We start from the raw sequence: 20,316 nt of genomic DNA on the forward strand, positions 1-20,316 counted from the left end.
TGCCATTGAGCACCTAAATGATACAGCATTACTGCAAACTGGCTTGGCACTGTGAACAGTCTCCCAGTATCATTTGCTGGTTTATAACAAAGAAGAAAATATATATGTATAAACTGTATATAAAATGAAAGTGTCAGGAAGTATTGTTATATCTGATTTATTTTATCTTTATTTATTTCTGCTTAGGAATTTAAAGGGAGCCATTTGTAACAGCAAGACTATTTCAAATCAATATTTCTTTAGTATTTCAGAATTAATCTTTAATGTACCATATAAGGGTCAATAAAATATATACAGTAAGTGAAAACAGAAAATAAAACCTGTTTCATAAAGTTACAAATAATTAGTCAAATGGTCTGAATTATCTTAAGTTTCAAATTGTATGGGTGTTTTTTAAAAAAGCTATCCCTTCTGTCTGGAGGTTTCAGCTCAAGTATCCATTTCCCATATCTAAGTATATCTAAAAATAATCTGATTAACAAATTCAATTATTTAATATATTATATATGCTGGTTTAGGAGGGAATACCAAACAGGAATTCTTAAAACTTTTAACGTAATTAAATATTTTCTTAATTAATTGTAAAATAATATCTTGTCTTTTTAAATGGATACTGAAGTATTTTCATTCTTGTGAAAAATTAGGTCTTAATGTTTAATAACTGAACGCACAAAAAATAAGAGCTTCACTTTTTAGCCAATAGGCTTTAGTTCCAATGAAGACACATTGTGTTTTCTGATAACTCATTGCATTTGATAAAGTTTCACTAAAGGTGTCATTAAGTGTTTATATAATATCAGGAGGTGGTGCAAATAATTAACTTAAATGACAGAATCGAGATGACATTCATATAATACAATTTATTCCTGTATTTCTAACACACCAGTAATAAATAACATGTCTTTTACCTACACATCGTTTGTTTAAGATCTTGCCTTTCTTTAACTGATGAGAGAACCAGCAGGCAACAAACTATTGTATATTGTGATCGTATTTCTAACCACTCTGGAATACATCACCAGAATCGGCAACACTTTAAAATACGTGTCTATTCATGATTATTTAATGACATGAAGTCATGAAAAGTAGGCCTATGTCATGAACTCATGCTTGTGACTTTTGAATTCAATAGGAATTTCATTTGAAATCAGTAGAATTACAGAGACTAATTTTAAAGTGTTACCCCCAGAATCCTGTATCAGTGCACTGCAATTCTGTAATCTCGTTACCCCATTCCTTCAGCCTGGCGTTTCCACGGTCATTAGTACTTATAGTAGTAACATGTTATTGCTTTCCATGTTTTGTTTCTTTTTAACTTTTTAAATCTATTTATACTCTGATGTGCAGCACTTTGAAATGATTCTTTATGCATTTGTGAGCATCATTTATCGTACAGAATACATTTGTATCAACTCCTATGGAACTGAAAAAAATCATTCGCATAATTCGAAATAATAAAAAAAAAAAAAAAAAAAAAAAAAAAAAAAACATTCGCATCAGCTGTTTCAATTACAATGTCTGCAGACGAATACAGTATGGTGTGCCCAAAATCGGGATAAAAAAAAAAAAAAAAAAAAAAAAAAAAAAAAGTTTAATGGCAACAGAGCATCATTGTTCTAAGCTCAAACCGTTAGCACAGACAGACTGCGTTTACTCACGGCAAAGAAGATGACAGATAGCAGGAAACCCAACCCCCAACTTATATAAATACATTCCCACCAGGAAAAATGAGTTGTGCGAAATCAAGTGGGCGTTTAAAAATACAAGGTGTGGCTTATTTATTATACTGCCAAAGGTGGTTTCTAAAGTTGCCAGTCTCTGTGAGCATTAAGACAGGGAAGGTGCCATTTGCTGTGTTGGTTCATTTTCAGATTTATCACCTATTATTTGGGGAAGTCAAAATGAATGCATATGGCTCTGACACCAAGCTCAATTTAATGGGAAGAAGAACTAATTCCAGACCTGATATAAACATGTACACATTCTCCCAAAGGAGCGAGGGACCCATCAGAGGCAATGGCTATCAGCAGGAATATTTAACGGACTATTCAACGGGAAGGGAGTTGTACAAGGGTGGTCAACAAGTCACCGCAAGGTCTGTATTTGTATTATTATTATTATTATTATTATTATTATTATTATTATTATTTATTATTATTATTTGTATACCCCTTGTTTATTGTACTATATGCAATCAGATGGTCTGGCGATTCGTCTTTCTTATTCGGCACACACTGTTTGTTTTGTTGGAATCCCGAAGTGAACACTTTTTTTCTAATGTTAAGGTTAGGCTGAGGGTGAGGGTTAGTCTGTATTTGCATTATTACGGCACAATGTTTTTTTTACTAATCAAAATACACTTGATTGCATATAGGACAATAAGTAGGAGATGGAGAATATTACACAACACCAGCATTAAAAATGTAGTTAACATATGAGCAATGAAGAAAAAACAAAACAAACAAACAAAAAAAATCTGTTTATCAAACATGTGTATTTATTTAGGTCAACTTTGTACTGCGTCACTTGTTGCGCACGTACTTTTCAGCTCCAGAGTGGCTAGAGCCTGCTGATTTATTGAGCTTTCTAAATACAAGTTCTGGTACTGTCAGTAGTTTGATATGATGATCAAAGAACTATAAATGCTTATATTTTATTGGCCTTAAGTTTGGAGAAAGGAAAATTTTAGATGGCCTTTACGAATATAAAATAACCATATATATATATATATATATATATATATATATATATATATATATATATATATATATATATATATATATATATAATTGCATTTATTTAAATATGTTTTATGTTCTAATCAGGAAGTGAAATCTGAAGCTAGTTTCTCTGCCAGTAGATCTGCTTTACAAAATGGGCGTTTGGTTTCTTTTGTCATCACTTGTATTTATTAAACTACATTAAACACGAATAAAGAAAACACGAAACTCGTTACATGCTCTCCGTTTAATTACATGTTGTTTACAGGTATGATGTCACGTTTTTTTTACAGTTCTAATTACAAAAATACACAAAGAGATCACAAAATAGAAAAGATGTAGGTTGCAGCAACGGATTTTTTTTTTAGATTTAATCTGCAAAAAATTAATTTGAGATAAATAGTTATGTCATGTTCAAAATCTGTTTTATTTTCATGCATTTATATATAATTATATATATATATATATATATATATATATATATATATATATAATATATATATATATATATATATATATATATATATATATATATATAACGTCTGCAGATCCATAACCGATACTATATATTTAAAATAACTATATTCAAAACACCTGTTTTGGGGTTATTGTCTGTTAAAAAAAGAACTGTATGACCCTTATTGAACCTTACACCATATGTAGACGTTGACCGTTACAGCTTTTTCATTCAATACTTTTAATTGACTGAAAACATGTACTCCTCATATTTCTAAAACATCAATAATAAATAACATGTGTTTCTTTTACCAACACATCGCTTGCCTGCTTTACCTGATAAAAGAACCAACAGGCAATAAATTATTGGGTATTTCGGTCATATTTCTAATCAAACTCTGGAATACATCACCAGACTCTTGTATCAGTGCATTGCAATTTTTAAGTCTCGTTAACCCATTTCTTCAGCCTGGCATTTCCACGGTCATTAGTACTTATAGAAGTAACATGTTATTGCTTTCCATGTTTCTTTTTTTAACTTTTCAAATGTATTTGTATCTGATGTGCAGCACTTTGAAATGATTCTTTATGCATTTGTGCGCATCATTTATCGTACAAAATACATTTGTATCAACCCCTATGGAACGGAAAAAATCATTTGCATCAATTAACCGAATTTCACCTGTTTCATCACAATTATTGTGCTTTTTTCATACGCATGAGTTTTAGCTAATTAAAAAAAAAAAGTTTAATGGCAACATAGCAGCATTGTTCTAATCTGAAACCATTAGCACAGACAGACTGCGTTTACTCACGGCAAACAAGATAACAGATAGCAGGAAACCCAACTCCCAACTGTATTTAAATACCTTCCCACCAGCAAAAATGAGTTGTGCGAAACCCCCTGGGCGTTTAAAAATACAAGGTGTCGCCAGGGCCATAACCAGAGCAGACATTCTACCAAGGTCAAGCTTCAGTTTCAAGCTGTAAGTGGCAGTATTTATATGACTGCTTGGTATTTACTATTCAAGCTCCAAATCTATGTTACACTGCAAACCATCAAAGCTTTACCAGAATTTTTACACGAGCATCAACACTAACGATGCAAAAAAAAACAAAAAAAACCCAAAAACCAACAACCTAGGACACCACTTATTGATGCTGCCAAAGGTGATTTCTGAAGTTACCTGTCATTTGCTGTTTTGGTTCATTTTCATCGACTTTTCACTTATATAATTTGTATGGGGAGGTCAAAATCAATGCATATGACTCCAAGACCCAGCTCAACTCAATGGGAAGAAGAATTAATTCCAGGCCTGATATGAACACTTGGGGCCCTATTTAGCAAATATGTGCAGCCGCTTCCGCTCAGGCAAAAATGACGGTATTAGCGAAGCTCCGCGGTAGCAACGTGATTTAGAAGTCGGGTCTCATGCGTGGGCTAAATCACATTAAATAGAGAATCATGCGCCCAGCCAATCAAAGCACAGTGGAGGGGTGGACTAAGGTTGCAATCAATAAGGATTCAACATTCCCTTTAAGAGCACCTGTGCGTCTGCGATAGCAAATGGAGGACATTTTTAAATAAAAAAAGAAGGAAGGAGACAAAAGTACAAAGAAATAAAAAATGTCCAGCAGCCCAAGTGAGGAGAATGACCAAGTCCCTCAGGCAAGGCTTAAATATAAAATAAAAACTAATCTGTAAGGCTTTGTCTGTCAGCATCTGCAACCTCCACTACTAGGGGTTCAAGTCAGGCATCTGCTTCCCTCTGAAAGTTCAACATCACATCCATTATGATGAACAATGTTTTGTAAAACACTACAAGGACACCAGGAAACCCATACCTCCCAAGAAAACCCTGCTTTGTATTTTGTTGCAGCTTGTGAGTGACAGGGAAATGGATGAATTTTCCTGCCCACGTTACTAAAGCTGAAGTTGCATGTCGCACTGCACCACTGGCACATGCCTGCAGTATAACCCACAGTGGAATACTTTTCATGCTACAGGCAAACACTCTGCATGTCTCTTTCCTTCCAGGTCAGCCTGAAGCATAAATACAGTATAATCGTAAATCTCGAAAAACTACTCACTTCTAAATCTTTTGTAGTCATTTTTGTATTACTTTAGTATAAATACATGTTAATTTGGATTCATATGTTGTTTTTTTCTGACTTTATGTGAACGAAAAGACACACATTTGCCCGTTTTCTCATTGGAAATAGTGATATTTTGAAATATCACTGTCCTGGTCACAAAAGCAAAGTTTGTGGGGAATAATAGCCATTTTCTACACTTTTGAGGCATAAGCAATTAGGAAATAACACTTACTACCCAGGAACAAAAAAAAAAAAAAAAAAAAAAAAAAGTTACACGGTGTAATAAGTAACATATTAACAATGATAAAAACAAAACAACTGTTTATCCGACATGCATATTTTATTTAGGTCACCTTTGTACTGCATCATTTGTTGCACACATACTTGAATGGCTAGTGTCTGCCGACCTGTTGGGCTTTCTTATTCTCAATACAAATTCTACTATCAGTAGTTTGATACGAGAGTCAAAAAACGATAAATGTCTATATTTTATTGGCTTTAAGTTTGGAGAAAAGAAAATATGTAACTAAATATGTAGCCTTGTGTGTGCAGATTGAATCGATCAGTGGATTACAAGTCTATCACAATGCGATTACTCCATATAGTATTTGGGTGTATTTCAAAACAGTATAATAATAATAATAATAATAATAATAATAATAATAATAATAATAATATAATAATAATAATAATAATAATAATTGCATTTATTTAAATATGTTTTGTGTTCTAATCAGGAAGTGAAATCTGAAGCTAGTTTCTCTGCCAGTTGGTCTACTTTACAAAATGGGCGTTTGGTTTCTTTTGTCATCATCTGTATTTATTAAACTACATTAAACACGAATAAAGAAAACACGCAACTCGTTACATGCTCTCCGTTTAATTACATGTTGTTTACAGGTGTGATGTCACTTTTTTACAGTTCTAATTACAAAAATACACAAAGAAATCACAAAGTTGAAAAATTGTAGGTTGCAGGAACGCCTATTCTTCTAATGTTAAAAATACATGTTTTTCAGGTGCTGAATGTGTTAAAATAAATCACCACTAGTAATTTAATTTGATTAGTCTCTTAAAATCGAGCCAGTGACCCCAGATTTGTTTGCACCTTAGTCTGCAAAAACATATTTGAATGAAAATTAGTTCTGTCATGTTCAAAATGTGTTTTATTTTCTGAGATGAAATGGAAGTTCAAAAGTTTACTCCTGAATGACAATAAGTTAAGTCAAGGAAATACGCGGACGCTGTCAGATATGGAAGTTTAAGATCTAAAATTGCAATTATGTTACGCATTGTAGCAGTCAAAAGTAAACACATTTTCACAACAAAATCATTGAATTTGAATTTAAAAGTATTGCGCAGTTGTAGTGGGTTCTTCTCTCATACTGGATATCAAAACACTAGCATAAGAAAGAAAATCTAAGTAGAAAACAATGGATTTATTAAAAACTTAAAGTCTTTCTAAATTCCAAGAGTGAAATAAAGGAACACCATTTATGTATCTGAAAGCTAATGTTTTCAAATTAGACCAAAACAAGTCGATGTCAATTTCCCCTGGTGGTAAGAGCGCTGTGGATCTCATCGGGTGCACCTTCACAGTGTGCAAAGCAAAGAGCATCTTTTATTCTCTCTTTTTTGTTGACATATTTGCAACGTGGGATCATTTAATTGACTAAAAACGTAAAAAAAAAAAAAAAAAAAAAAAAACCACAAAAAATGTACTAAAAACATTTCAAAATGTAAAATTAAAAAATGTCCTTTTTGTAAAATAGAATGCACATCATTTATAATTTCCCAGGATAATGTTGCATATCAATTGAACATGTCCTGGCAACATATTTTTTCGGTATGTAAACTGATTACCAATGGGTAAAGTTGTATACAATATTTGTGGCTAATTTAGTATGTCCTACTTATTTATTTTTTGGTTATTTTTGGTTATTTAGTTGAACCTTATAAAGTGTTCTGAGAATTATTGTTGAGCTGAGATTTTGTGCCAAAAACAACAGATAGTCAGCATTTCCCCCAAAGCATTCAATTATCACGACAAATATTTTTGTAAAAACTTTATGCCACACTGTTAAACAGTCGCCACTGCTAAGAACGGGTGTGTTTGTTAAGTGATTCACCGTAAGGTATAAACAACCACACAATAAATTGACATTCAAAATGTCCCACAGTCACCAGTGCAGTAATCAAAACACACAAGCATGTATGCAGTTAAACATTCATTACACTAATAAAGACGAATTAAAACCTATGAATATAATAAAGTATAACTCCAACTGCGCTTGGACCAGAGTAAGGGCAGATATGTAAACAGACGGATAAATGAATCATGTTTTAAATACCATTATACACAGCTACAACAATTACTGTACTATAAGATAAATAAATAAATAAATAAATAAATAAATAAATAAAAAAAGTAATTAGCAATATTTCTTTAACGAAATTCTAAAAGTTGTTTATTTTCAAAGTTTCAATCAAATCATTTAGGGAACAAATCTTTTACATGTCCCGTCTTGTGACAGACGGTTCACTACACACGTAAGCGACTCCAACTTCAACTATACGGGGCGTCCACTTGTCCTAAAAATAATGTATAACATGCCCCAAAAGGTCCCATATTTTACTTGTCTGTTGTTAACGCCAAGTTTCGTCATCCTTTGGCGAGAGAGACATAATAAAAAAATCGAAAATCACTTGTTACTGAGAGTAAGGAGAGGAGAGTGAGTGTGTTCGTGGTTTTGTGTGTCTGTTGCGATTGTGTGACTGTTCTTATGTGTCAAATGTTTGGGTGTGTAATAAATGTCTCATGAGAGTAGGGGCAGGGGTCAGGTATTAGTGCCAGATAAGGGTGTGCCAGGGGGCCCGAAACAACTTCGTTACAAACGCTAAACAAACGTATGGACTGTCTCAAGGTTCGTACGAAAATCGTTCACCGCAAATTGCATGACTGACAGTAGGTCTTACAAGCAGGCGTTAAGCAAGTGCACTAGCAGCATCTAACAGTTATTTTTTACACGCATCTAACAGAGGCGTTTATTTACACTGGCTTTTCAAGCTGATGCTCATCGCTTTTCTCTTTCCAGTCATGCTTGCTTGCTGTTGCAGTCAGTGCTGTTTTTTCAAACTGTAAATAAACCCGACACTGCATACAGGGATTAAACAACCAAGGTACAGCACAGGTGGTAATCGCTCAGTGACGAGGTGCAAACAGCTGATTGATCGATCTGTCAAGCTTTTTTACTACAGTAAAGTGCTGCCTTTTTTAAAAAAATCTATGTGAATGACAAGGTAAGGAGGTGAAAATAGCTGATTTGTGGATTAATAAGAGTGATTTCTACAGTATAAAGCAGTGTGTTTGTTATTTAAGTCTATATGAATGGCACATAACAAAATCCAAACAGCTACGTTTGCCCGAAATATATATGGCGTGCTTAACACGGGGTAAACAATGCCTTTGTTATTTAAATCAGTGGGAATGGAAAACGGAAAACGACTTGTCCGATATAAACGACTGCCCGAAATAACCCTGTAAGGTGTAAGTGGTTGAGACTGTACTGAATGTCTTGTTTTGTTTCTCCAGCCAAGGAGATTTCCTTCAACGCCAGTCCAAAATACAGGACCTGATGAGACTATGCAGTGAAAACCTGAACAGAGCAGAGCTTTGTATACAGTCAGTAAGTGCAGTGCTCCCTGTAAAAATAAATGATCAACAACTTGTTCAGTATGTGCCCTTTTTCTGAAATATGTCATGTTTTACTTAAAGACATCTATAAATCATGTTGTCATCATTAGCCAATCTGAGCAAACTGTACACAAGACACTTGGTGTTCGGTGTACGTGTTCATTGTCAAAACACTAGACAGTTTCACTCAGGTTCTCAGACTTTAGTTCAAAATGAAATACTCTATCAACACAACATTAAGTCTAATGTTGTGGGTTTTTTTTAAATTATTTTTTTGTTTTTCAAAAATAACTTTACAGAGTAAATTGCAGAAAATGTTCATCTTTCCAAAAAATGTAGTTAATTAAAGACTGGAGTAAACATGCTTGTGTCAGGATAACGTCTGTGTGCACCCTTTTTCAACCACTGAAAATTTAAATATTAAGAAAATATTATAGGCTTAAGGGCTATCCCTACAAATATAAAACATGTTGCACAGTTTTAATGTCAAATGATTACACTGTTTTTTTTACAACGATATGCTTTTAATATCAAAACATAAATCAGTCATCAGATGTTTCTTAATATTTCTGGATAATTATAGCTACAAAATTCTTGCACTCAATCAACTATACTGTCAACTGTCAATATTGGCATAAGTTTTGCAGAAAAAAACTACCCTGTAAATCAGTTGATATTTGTATTGCAATGTGCTGTTCTCCCTTTCTTAGTTATGTTGTTGATGTTATGTAATTTTGAACTTAAACTCTGGGCTTTAAAAACAGAGAACCAATTTGCTTGTACTGTGTCAAACTGTACACAGAAATATAATTCATGTAGTAAATGCAATGTCTTATTAATGATGACTGTATGATTTCTGATTACTAAACACAAACACAGATGAGCTGTTTTTTCAGGAGGCAAAATGGCAAACAATGACAATATGCTATCACATGACACATAAGCAATAAGACGCGACACAGAGGGCTATTACAACTAAACGGTAATAATAAATAATGTCTTGTAGATGTTGATGGTCGTATTGCTTTTATACTTCAATGTTACGGAGCAATTATAATTATTTTAACTTTATTTTGTTTTTCATATCCTTCCACATAAAATTAACATTCTACAAAATACAGTCCTTCATTATAACAGCGTTGTCTATGAACTTTTCTACAAAGTTAGTGTACAAAACAGCATTTTTAAAACTACCTTTTGCCATTATGTTACAGATTTTACATTTTATGTCCTACTGGCCTGCAAGTATACCAGACATTTTTTATCGCTCTCATTGGTTGGATTTAGTTCAGTTCATGGATAAAAATAGAAAGCTGGTGGATTTTTCTGTCATTTCGTTCAATATTTCTCCATGACCTTGATGGGGCAGTTTGGATCACTGGGCACACATACATTTAATTATCGTATTTTGATAAGTGGTAAACAAAGTCCACGCGTTGCTATTTTAACAAAACAATGCAGCATGCTTATTAAAATTATTATATTATTTTAATATAATCAGTTTTGTTTTTAACTATTGAAACTCAGTTAGTTCACCTTGTACAGTAAATCCAATTTGGGCTTTTAAAAAAAGTTTGGTTAAAAGTTGGGTTAAAACTGATTAATAAAACCCATTTAGATTTTTTTTTTCTCTGTTTTTAAATCTAAAAATACATTTGACCACCCTGCTAGTAGAAATAGGTTTTTCAGTTTGCCCGACAGTACTCCTGTCTTTAGTTTAGTTTTTAGCGTCGGTAGACATCTTGAGGTGCTCGTATTTTCTAGGAAGTTTTGAGCTGCCCATTCTTCAACTAATATGTTGTTAAAAAGTTTGCCATTTACTTTAAACGACAGTGTACATTATAATAACACGAGCTATCACATAATAGGTATATGAATATACATATAAATATTAATTTATAATTTCTAACTTCTAAATGTTTTCATTTTAGGATAAGAGGTATATTGATGCTGGACAGCCTCCAAAGCACAGTAAGGAAGCAGACAACTGCATTGAAGAGGCAAATGATCTGATTGGACGAATTGACATGAGTATAATAGAGATGATGCAGATGGGTCAGCTTACAGAAGCACTGCAAAAGGGGTAAACGCTAGTCTTCTTTTTATAAAGAGGTTTGCTTGAAGCAGTGTCTCTCAGTGATGGTAAATATTTTTTAGATATATTTAATTGTATTTATTATCTTTGTAGTACGCTACAACTACAGACGGTACCGTTTTTTTTTTTTAATCCATGGATATATTTATACGTCATCTGTGACGTCACCTACCTCATTCATTGCACAGTGCGCCATTATATTGAGCTTTGATCAAACTCAAGGCTAACAAATGTAAACAAACCGGAATACTAATAAAGAACTTGTGAATGTTTTAACTGCTTTAACGATATTAACTTTTAGTTTTAAACATTTGGTTAGTCTCGTAAAGTACTTCAACATACTGGCCACACAGAAACACTATGAATCCCAAATTATCGGCATGTAAGAACAAGCCCACCATCCAGTACAAGGGAGCACATTATAGCTATACCGTGTGAGCATGCCAAGAGGTCCCCTCGAAACGTATAAATCCGTGTAGATAACAAAATTACATAATACCTATAAAGGTCATCTTACAAGCATCAAGATGAAGTTTTTAAAATTGCTTTGGGTTTTCAATAATAATAATAATAATAATAATAATAATAATAATAATAATAATAATAATAATAATAAAACCAGATTCTGCCTGTTTTTTTTAAAAAACAAACAAAACAATCTGCTATCAATTTCTTTTTTTTTTTTCCACGGCACGAGATAGCATTTCGTTCGACTTCTTATTGTATAGCATATACCTGTACTGATCGTGGCGACAGTGTTACATTGGTTTGTAGATGTTCTACACCCCAAGTTTTTTCTTGTGCAGTTACTATACAGCCTTGTGCACAACAGGGCTCTGGGCAGCACCGTGCCAGTCGGTGTGAGGATGCTTTCATTGCATGGTGCTGACACAAGCCAGGGCACGGTGTGGATTTTTACAAAAAACATAAAAACAATGTGGCACGCTTTCATATTAGTGACAGAGCAATGCAGCATGATGCTGCAGACGTTGTGGAAGTGAAGTAATTGCCAAGTATGTGTGTTTACATTCAAACTCACGTCCGTATTTTACACAATAAAAATAAAAGCAGATTATTATTATTATTATTATTATTATTATTATTATTATTATTATTATTATTATTATTATATATTTTTTATTATTATTACTACTAGTAGTAGTTGTATGTAATAGCATTCATTCACTGATATTCAAACGAAATAGTAGTACAACACAGACTTTTTTTTTTTTTACCCTGGCTGCCTGCCTTTTCGCATGTTACCGCCTTGTTTCCGCCCCTTCAAAATATCACAAATACTGGCAGAGGATTGGTCAACAGCTGTATAATAAACAAAATACTATTTTGATATTTTGAAATTGTGAGAATTCTCCAAAGAATAGAAAAATAATATATGAAATACCTACGCTAAATCTTTAAAACATATTACATGCATGTCTTTTCCTGTAATATTAACATTTTAATAATTAATAAACCAAAATCCAACAATTATAATCAACTACTAAATCCTGTTGCTTTAACAGCCACTATTTGTCACAAAGAAAGCTTTGACAAAACTTAAAAAAAAAAAAAAAAAAAAAAAACTGCAGAATGCAACATTTTCTCAGGCATAAATCTTCATGGATGACATTTTAATTTCAGTAGAAACGATTTCAGAGCAGCAATTTAAAAATTCCAAATCTGAAATAGACAACCCTGTAGATTGGACAGTATCTTATGATCACATTGTGTCTAATTAGCACAACAACTACAACATTATTATTATTATTATTATACATTAAAAAAACTATACCACATGAATACAGCAAACCAACATCAATACCAAAAGAAACAACAATGACCTGCAGATTTGTCCACAGAGGATAGGCAGGGATTTGTGGAAGAGTAGAATAACACAAGGTCATTTAGTAAGAAATGACCTGAGCCACATGCCCTGCATGGGATGTTAGACAGTGTAGACTGACGGCCCTCAGAAAGCACAGGCTCTTGAATGACGAGGAAGTTATCCAACTCCAAATTAATTTTCTTCTCCAATTTCTAGTAATAATACATGTAGTTTTCAAAAAAAAAGTTAACAACATAAAAATATTTACATTTAAAACTATATTTTTTTGTCAGTGTTATTCTCAAGACTTATTCTTCAATTGTTTAAAATAAACACTGCTAGTTCTACAATTTGTCTTTTTTTGTTGCCATGTATTATAGCAAATAATATATACCAAAACCAAAGTTCTTGTGATTTATGTTACCAGCCTTATTATGCACAGTTAGATGTGCACTATTCCTTATAATAATAATAATAATAATAATAATAATAATAATAATAATAATAATAATAATATAATAATGCACGAACATCCAAAATCATAATAATAATAATAATAATAATAATACACGAACATCCAAAATCACAGAATAAACTGTCAATGTTTATTTTTAAAATAAATTACTGTAACACTATAATATTTCAAAGCTCTGCAAGACTATGTGCACACTGTGTCCTTCATACCCACATTCAATGTGCATACTGTACTGTTCATAACATTTTGATACTATAATGCAGTAAACATTATTTTAATTTACAGATCTCAAGAATAACAGTACAACAGAGTATGAGTCACAGAAATGCACTTTTGAATTCCTGTAGTTTTTAAAGCACATTTTATAATGGCATGTCCTGAATACTCACAGAATATGCATTTTATGTCAGCTTTCAGGTGTTATGAAGGCTTATGCAAGCAATAATGTCATGTATCTACCATACCATGCTCAAAATCTCCTTATGTCACATGCACAGGATGACATCTGCACACAGATTTTGACACTATTTGATTGATTTTTAAATTGTATATTTATAACTGCCCACCAAGGCCTCCTAAAAGTATAAGGTGAAATGTGTCTCTTCTACTTTTTAGGTCTATTCAGTTGAAAGAACAATTACGTGCCACACACTATGCCTTCAATAGTATCCGAAAAACTTATACTGTTCCAAGAAAGAGTACCGGATCATGGGCAGACAGTTCGGCAAGCTTCCAGGATGCTATGGCCTGGATAACACAACAGAAGGTAATTTCTTTCTTTTTTTTTCTTTTAATCATTTCAATCAAAAGCATACCCATATTTGGAAAGTAGTTAATATGGGTTTGGTGGATTACAGCAAACCAAATGATATATCCTCTGATGGTGATCTGCTTATGCATAATACTGGTAGCTGTATTATGAAAAAGATGTATTTATGGCCATGTTAGGAAACATTTAATATTTATGATAAACTTCGTTGGTTTCAATTTGTAGTGACCCAAGGTATGGTAAAATTGCATATTGATCCCTGTTAAGTAAACTTTACTCTTGCATAAGACTGGTAAAACCGAGGGAAGCTTGCCAACTGTAATTACAGGTGTGTCCCTACTTTTTTTACACCTTTTAAATTGCATGGTATAAAATGCATAAAATGGCAATTTAGTGGAAAACGAGTAATGCGTGACATTTATTGTTAAAACTGGATACAATTATTTTGGTGAGTTTCAAACATAGTATTTTTTCAAAAGGTCATGCTGTAATTTAAAAAAAAAATAGGTTGTTCTTGAGTACTTTGTATGCTGTTGAAACAACAAATTAATTAACTACTTCCTTTTTTCTCACAGCGCCTAATAGAAACTTCACCATTTGGGGATGACTCTACAGCTATCGAAAAACAGATTTTCACACAGAAGAAATTTCATAGTACACTTCAACAGGCTCCTGAAATGCATAGGGCTAGAGCAGATGCGGTGCGTTTCAATAAATAAAGTGTCAATCACATCAAAAAGTTCACACTTAAACTAATTCAGAGCATTGTGTCTTTTTATAATAATCGGGTCTTCACCTCTCTGTTTTTCTCCAGATGGGTAACAAAGCTGCACTGAATGCTCTGGATCTAGAATTCGACTCTCTGATGGTAAGCGAATGATTTTTTTGGTTTGTTTTACTGTTTTTGACTTATTTACATTTTCTTTATAAGTAATTGACCTTTTCTCTGTTTTTGACATGTCAAGTAATGACTCACAGGGATCCTGTGTCTTTATGTGCACACTACCATGTGAGAAGTGCACTTTTATAGATATATTGCCATTGTTACCCAAAATCATTTGTTTCACATTATGAAGCTGCGCATGAATGTATTAATGCATCTTGAATTGATGTGGCCTATCCACTTATCAAGCATATTTAGGAAGACAACATATTTAGAATTAATGCCTCAGTATCCTAGGCAACACCCCCACTATGTTGGTAATATACAAATATTAGTTAATATTAATTTCTTAATATACAGGACAACACCTCCATTATGTGATTAATATTTAAATATAAATATAGGGTTTTAGTCCTTACCAAATTTTATATTTGTTATAAAATTATTTTCATCATTCCATTGTTCTATGTTTTCAAATAAAACAAAATAATTATGAACAAGTTATAAGTTATAAGAAACAAGAAGTTATAAAAATATGCTTTTCCGTTTCAATATCAAGAGCGGTTAATCAATCAAATAACCAAGTCAATAAACTAACATTAAAAGTTCAAATATATATGTTTCAGGATCTCAAATCAATCATAAATGATCACTTTAGAAACAAAAGATTTAGAAGTGAGTAGTTTTTCGAGATTTACGATTATATTGTATATACAGTATAATCGTAAATCTCAAAAAACTACTCACTTCTAAATCTTTTGTAGTCATTTTTGTATTACTTTAGTATAAATACATGTTAATTTGGATTCATATGTTGTTTTTTTCTGACTTTATGTGAACGAAAAGACACACATTTGCCCGTTTTCCCATTGGAAATAGTGATATTTTGAAATATCACTGTCCTGGTCACAAAAGCAAAGTTTGTGGGGAATAATAGCCATTTGCTACACTTTTGAGGCATAAGCAATTAGGAAATAACACTTACTACCCAGGAACAAAAATTGTGTTACATAGTGTAATTATTCGGGAGATGTGTTCGTTGTTGAAAAACAGAATTTAGTCTTTTCATTGGCTTACATAGTTTGAATGACACTGCCTTTTTACACAAGCAATGTGTGTCATCAACACAAGCACAGTCCCTCCCTGTGGAGCGATAACAAATATCAGTTTCATTTTGATATAACTGGTTATATTGATCGTAGAAGAATACACATTTCAATTTAATTCTCCTAATTAAATTACCGTTACAAGCATGTTAAACACGTTCTACAGTAATTAAAGGAAAGTAATGTAAGAATTATTTTCATTTTAAACTTCATTAAAACACAATAAACACTTTAGTGGGAAAACAAACCTAAACAACTGATAATCATCGTCTGCAAAGTTAGCTATTAAAATGATTCTAAAACCAATTTAATCAGTTAAATTGTTAGTCATTCATCAAACTACGGGAGTGATGGCATCTTGTATCCACCAGGTGTTGCACTTCTTAACCCTTTATAATGAAAGAAAATTGTATGTTGTGTTCCAGACAGAAGTTCTTAATTAAAAGATAAGAATCAGAAGGTCAGAACAGCAGGAATTCTAAACCATTCCCCAATTTAAATCTTTACGACCCTGTTACCAATATGTAGTCCTTTTGAAGTAGATCAATTAAGAATGATTTAGGGTAAGACAAACTTAATCACAGCATCTCATTCCCATAGTTTAATTTGAAATGTCATGTTATTAGAAAAGGTTATTCAATTCTGATGAAATTTAGTAACTGTATAGAGTACTAGAATTTGAGAGTATATGAAGAAATTGGTCATCTGTCCAATACATTTCTACCCTCCAGAGGGAAGTTCTAGGCTGTAGTTATAGAGGTACAGACCTTCATTCTCGATGCTATTCATCTTGGTTGAAATCACAGCTGCCCGAAGCTTAAGTAATGGTGTGTTTCTTCCTTCCTCTCAGAAAATGTCCAGTGAGAGAACTGATCAGCTTAGGCACCTGCAGAACATCATTGAAGAAATATCTAAAGAGATCATGTGGGTTAATGAGCGAGAAGAAGAAGAGCTGGTTTATGACTGGAGCAACAAGAACACTGCTATTGCCAAGAAGCAAGAGGATTACTCGGTAAGAAAACCCTTTGAACGCTCTGTGCAGTTTCAGGGGTGGCAGGGATTGTTGCAGGGCCCAAAAGAAAGATGATTTCTGTGAAGTGTGGATATAGGCCTGTGAGGCGAGAGTGTATTAAATGGAATGTCCAGACAGTAATTTATGTGTACAGAAATAAAATAATTTATTTTTATTTTCTATACACAACAAAAGGATTAAATAACAAACAAAAAAAACAAAATGGTGTGAGGGAAGGAGTGCAGGGGTGAAATCCAAAACAAACTGATGACTCGTCTTTAATTTGTCTTCGTGGTGACCATAAACAAAAAAAAGACAAAAGAAATGTTAGTATTTCAAAAATCCCGCTGCACAAAACCAGTCTCTCCCTTCACCCGTTACTCCTCCTACTTTATTTTCGGACCAACCCCGAACACAGTAGTACGTTCCCTTTAGTATGTAATGTCCCGCCTCTGTAGTCAGTGGAACACCAATCCCCAACCGACACGTGTCCTTCTCCTTCACTTGACTCCAGTGGCTGGAAGTTACATACTCGTACTTCCGCCCCTCACCAAGGTGCCGCCCCTCAAAAGATGACTTTTGCCATGGTCACGAGATCTTGGTAAGGGAAGTCCCGAGTTGGTTTGATGCCATCTACTGTCGGGAGGCTGAATCACAGACCGAAAACCCTTTGACTCATCACATATCCCACCCCTCAGAGTGGAGCCGAAGGAACACTCGGAAACCTCTAACCCTTCCCTTTTACCTCCCTCCCGGGAAAAAAAATCAGCATTTTGATGTAACTTACCCGCACGATACCTTATTTGAAAGGCGAAGGGTTGGAGCGCCAGGTACCACCGCGTAATCCTAGCGTTTGAATCCTTCATCGTGTCTAACCACTTTAAAGAAGCGTGATCTGTGATGAGTACAAAAAGGTCGTCCCAGAAGATAGTATTTTAAAGATTCCACTGCCCATTTCACTGCCAGGCATTCTTTCTCCACTACCGAATACCTCTGTTCTCTGGGCAGTAACTTCCGACTGATGTATAGTATCGGGTGTTCTACACCATCTCTCTCCTGGGACAGAACCGCCCCCAGACCAGTCTGCGATGCATCTGTCTGCAGGACGAACTCTCGGCTGAAATCCGGGCTTATTAATGCTGGGGCCTGACTCAAATTAGTTTTAATAGATTCAAAGGCTGTCTGACACTCTGCACTCCACTTAATTTTATTTGGAGCGTTCTTTTTAGTGAGATCAGTGAGAGGGGCGGCTATAGTGGAAAAGTGTGGAATAAAGCGGCGGTAATAACCAGCCAACCCTAACAGTGATCTCACCTGGGTTTTCGTGGTAGGTACCGGTGAATCCAACAAAGCCTGGACTTTTGAAACCAACGGTTTCACTCTACCCTTACCCATTATGAAACCTAAATATTTAGTTTCTTCTTTTCCAATAGCGCACTTTGCCATGTTCGCTGTGAGCCCCGCCCTCCTCAGAGACTGTAAGACGGCTTCTAATCTAGTCAAATGTTCTCTCCAGGAAGAACTATAAATGACTACATCATCGATATACGCAGCTGCATACTCTCGATGAGGTTGTAAAACCCTGTCCATTAGTCTCTGAAAAGTAGCAGGCGCTCCATGAAGTCCGAACGGCATAGTACAAAATTGAAAAAGACCCTCTGGGGTTGAAAATGCCGTTTTCTCACGAGAGGCTTTCGTTAATGGAATTTGCCAATATCCTTTCGTCAGATCCAGAGTTGAAATAAACCGAGCTTGCCCCAGTTTGTCTAAGAGTTCATCTACTCGAGGCATGGGATATGCATCAAACTTGGAGATAGCATTCACCCTCCTAAAATCGATACATAATCGTAGTGACCCATCTGGCTTGTCTATTGGTACTATTGGGCTACACCACTCACTTCGGGAAGGTTCAATTACCCCAAGTTTCAACATACACTCCACCTCCCTTCGAACAGAATCTCTCCGACTCTCTGGAATGCGATACGGTCTCTGTCTAACTCTTAGACCTGGCGGAGTGATAATAGCATGTTCGATCAAATGCGTTCTTCCAGGCACGTTAGAAAACACATCACTGAACATTTTAATTAGATTGCTTACCTCTTCACGCTGATCAGGAGTTAATTGTTCCCCCATCGGGACCTCAATTGCTGACTCTGACTCAATTGAGGGTCCAAAATCCTCTCCCTCCTGTACAGGAGATATAAAATGGACTTCCCGTTCTTTCCACGGTTTCAGGAGATTAACATGATAAATTTGACTTTCTTTCCGACGCCCAGGCTGTCGGATCTCATAATTGACTTTACCAATTGCTCGAATAACCTGAAAGGGACCCTGCCATTTAGCAAACAACTTAGATTCCGATGAGGGCAACAATAACAACACTTTGTCTCCAGGTCGAAAGTTCCGAATTCTTGCATTTTTATTGTAGCTTTGTTGCTGCTTCTGCTGTGCCGCTTTGAGATTGTCATGTGCCAATCGACCGACTAATTCTAAGCGATCGCGTAACTGCAACACGTATTTTACTACATTTTTAGACTCCTTTGACTGTTCTTCCCAGCCTTCTCTTATGAGATCCAAGATACCCCGCGGCTGCCGACCGTACAAGAGCTCAAACGGGGAAAACCCCGTTGAGGATTGTGGTACCTCGCGAACTGCAAAGAGCAAGTAGGGAAGCAGTTTAGCCCAATTGCGTTTTTCTTGATCTACAAAGCGGCGCAACATATTTTTCAAAGTCTGATTAAATCGTTCAACAAGCCCATCCGTTTGTGGATGAAAAACTGAGGTTCTAATTGAACGAATTTTCAATAATTTATATAGTTGCTGAATACAGTCTGACATAAAATTAGTGCCCTGATCAGTGAGAATTTCTTTCGGGATTCCCACCCTAGAGAATATTTTTACCAATTCATTCGCTACAGCTATTGCATTCATAGAGCGTAAGGGAACAGCTTCTGGATATCTCGTTGCGTAGTCCACTACTACTAAAATATACCGATATCCTGACTCTGTTCCCTCCAGAGGGCCTACTAAATCTACACCAATCCTTTCAAACGGTACCCCAATAATTGGAAGTGGAACCAGAGGTGCGGGGCGAACTGACTTAGGGGCAGCTAATTGACATTCAGGACACTCCGATACATACTTCCGCACCAGACCATAAACCCCAGGCCAAAAAAACCGGGCC

General features: G+C 34.6%; 1 protein-coding gene across 1 annotated transcript in view; it reads left to right on the plus strand.

Moving 5' to 3' along the window:
- Positions 1–1,798: 1,798 nt before the first annotated feature.
- Positions 1,799–20,316, plus strand: part of LOC121309046 (desmoplakin-like) — a 29,356-nt gene continuing 10,838 nt past the window's right edge. Inside the window, exons 1-7 of the mRNA XM_041241904.1 lie at positions 1,799–2,095; positions 8,866–8,959; positions 10,899–11,050; positions 13,978–14,128; positions 14,707–14,832; positions 14,946–14,999; positions 16,971–17,132. Of these exons, the coding sequence (XP_041097838.1) occupies positions 1,902–2,095; positions 8,866–8,959; positions 10,899–11,050; positions 13,978–14,128; positions 14,707–14,832; positions 14,946–14,999; positions 16,971–17,132 (933 nt within the window). The 5' untranslated portion in view covers positions 1,799–1,901. The remainder of the gene's footprint in view (positions 2,096–8,865; positions 8,960–10,898; positions 11,051–13,977; positions 14,129–14,706; positions 14,833–14,945; positions 15,000–16,970; positions 17,133–20,316) is intronic.

Source organism: Polyodon spathula, chromosome 3 (genome assembly GCF_017654505.1).
Source record: "Polyodon spathula isolate WHYD16114869_AA chromosome 3, ASM1765450v1, whole genome shotgun sequence".
NCBI lineage: Eukaryota > Metazoa > Chordata > Actinopteri > Acipenseriformes > Polyodontidae > Polyodon > Polyodon spathula.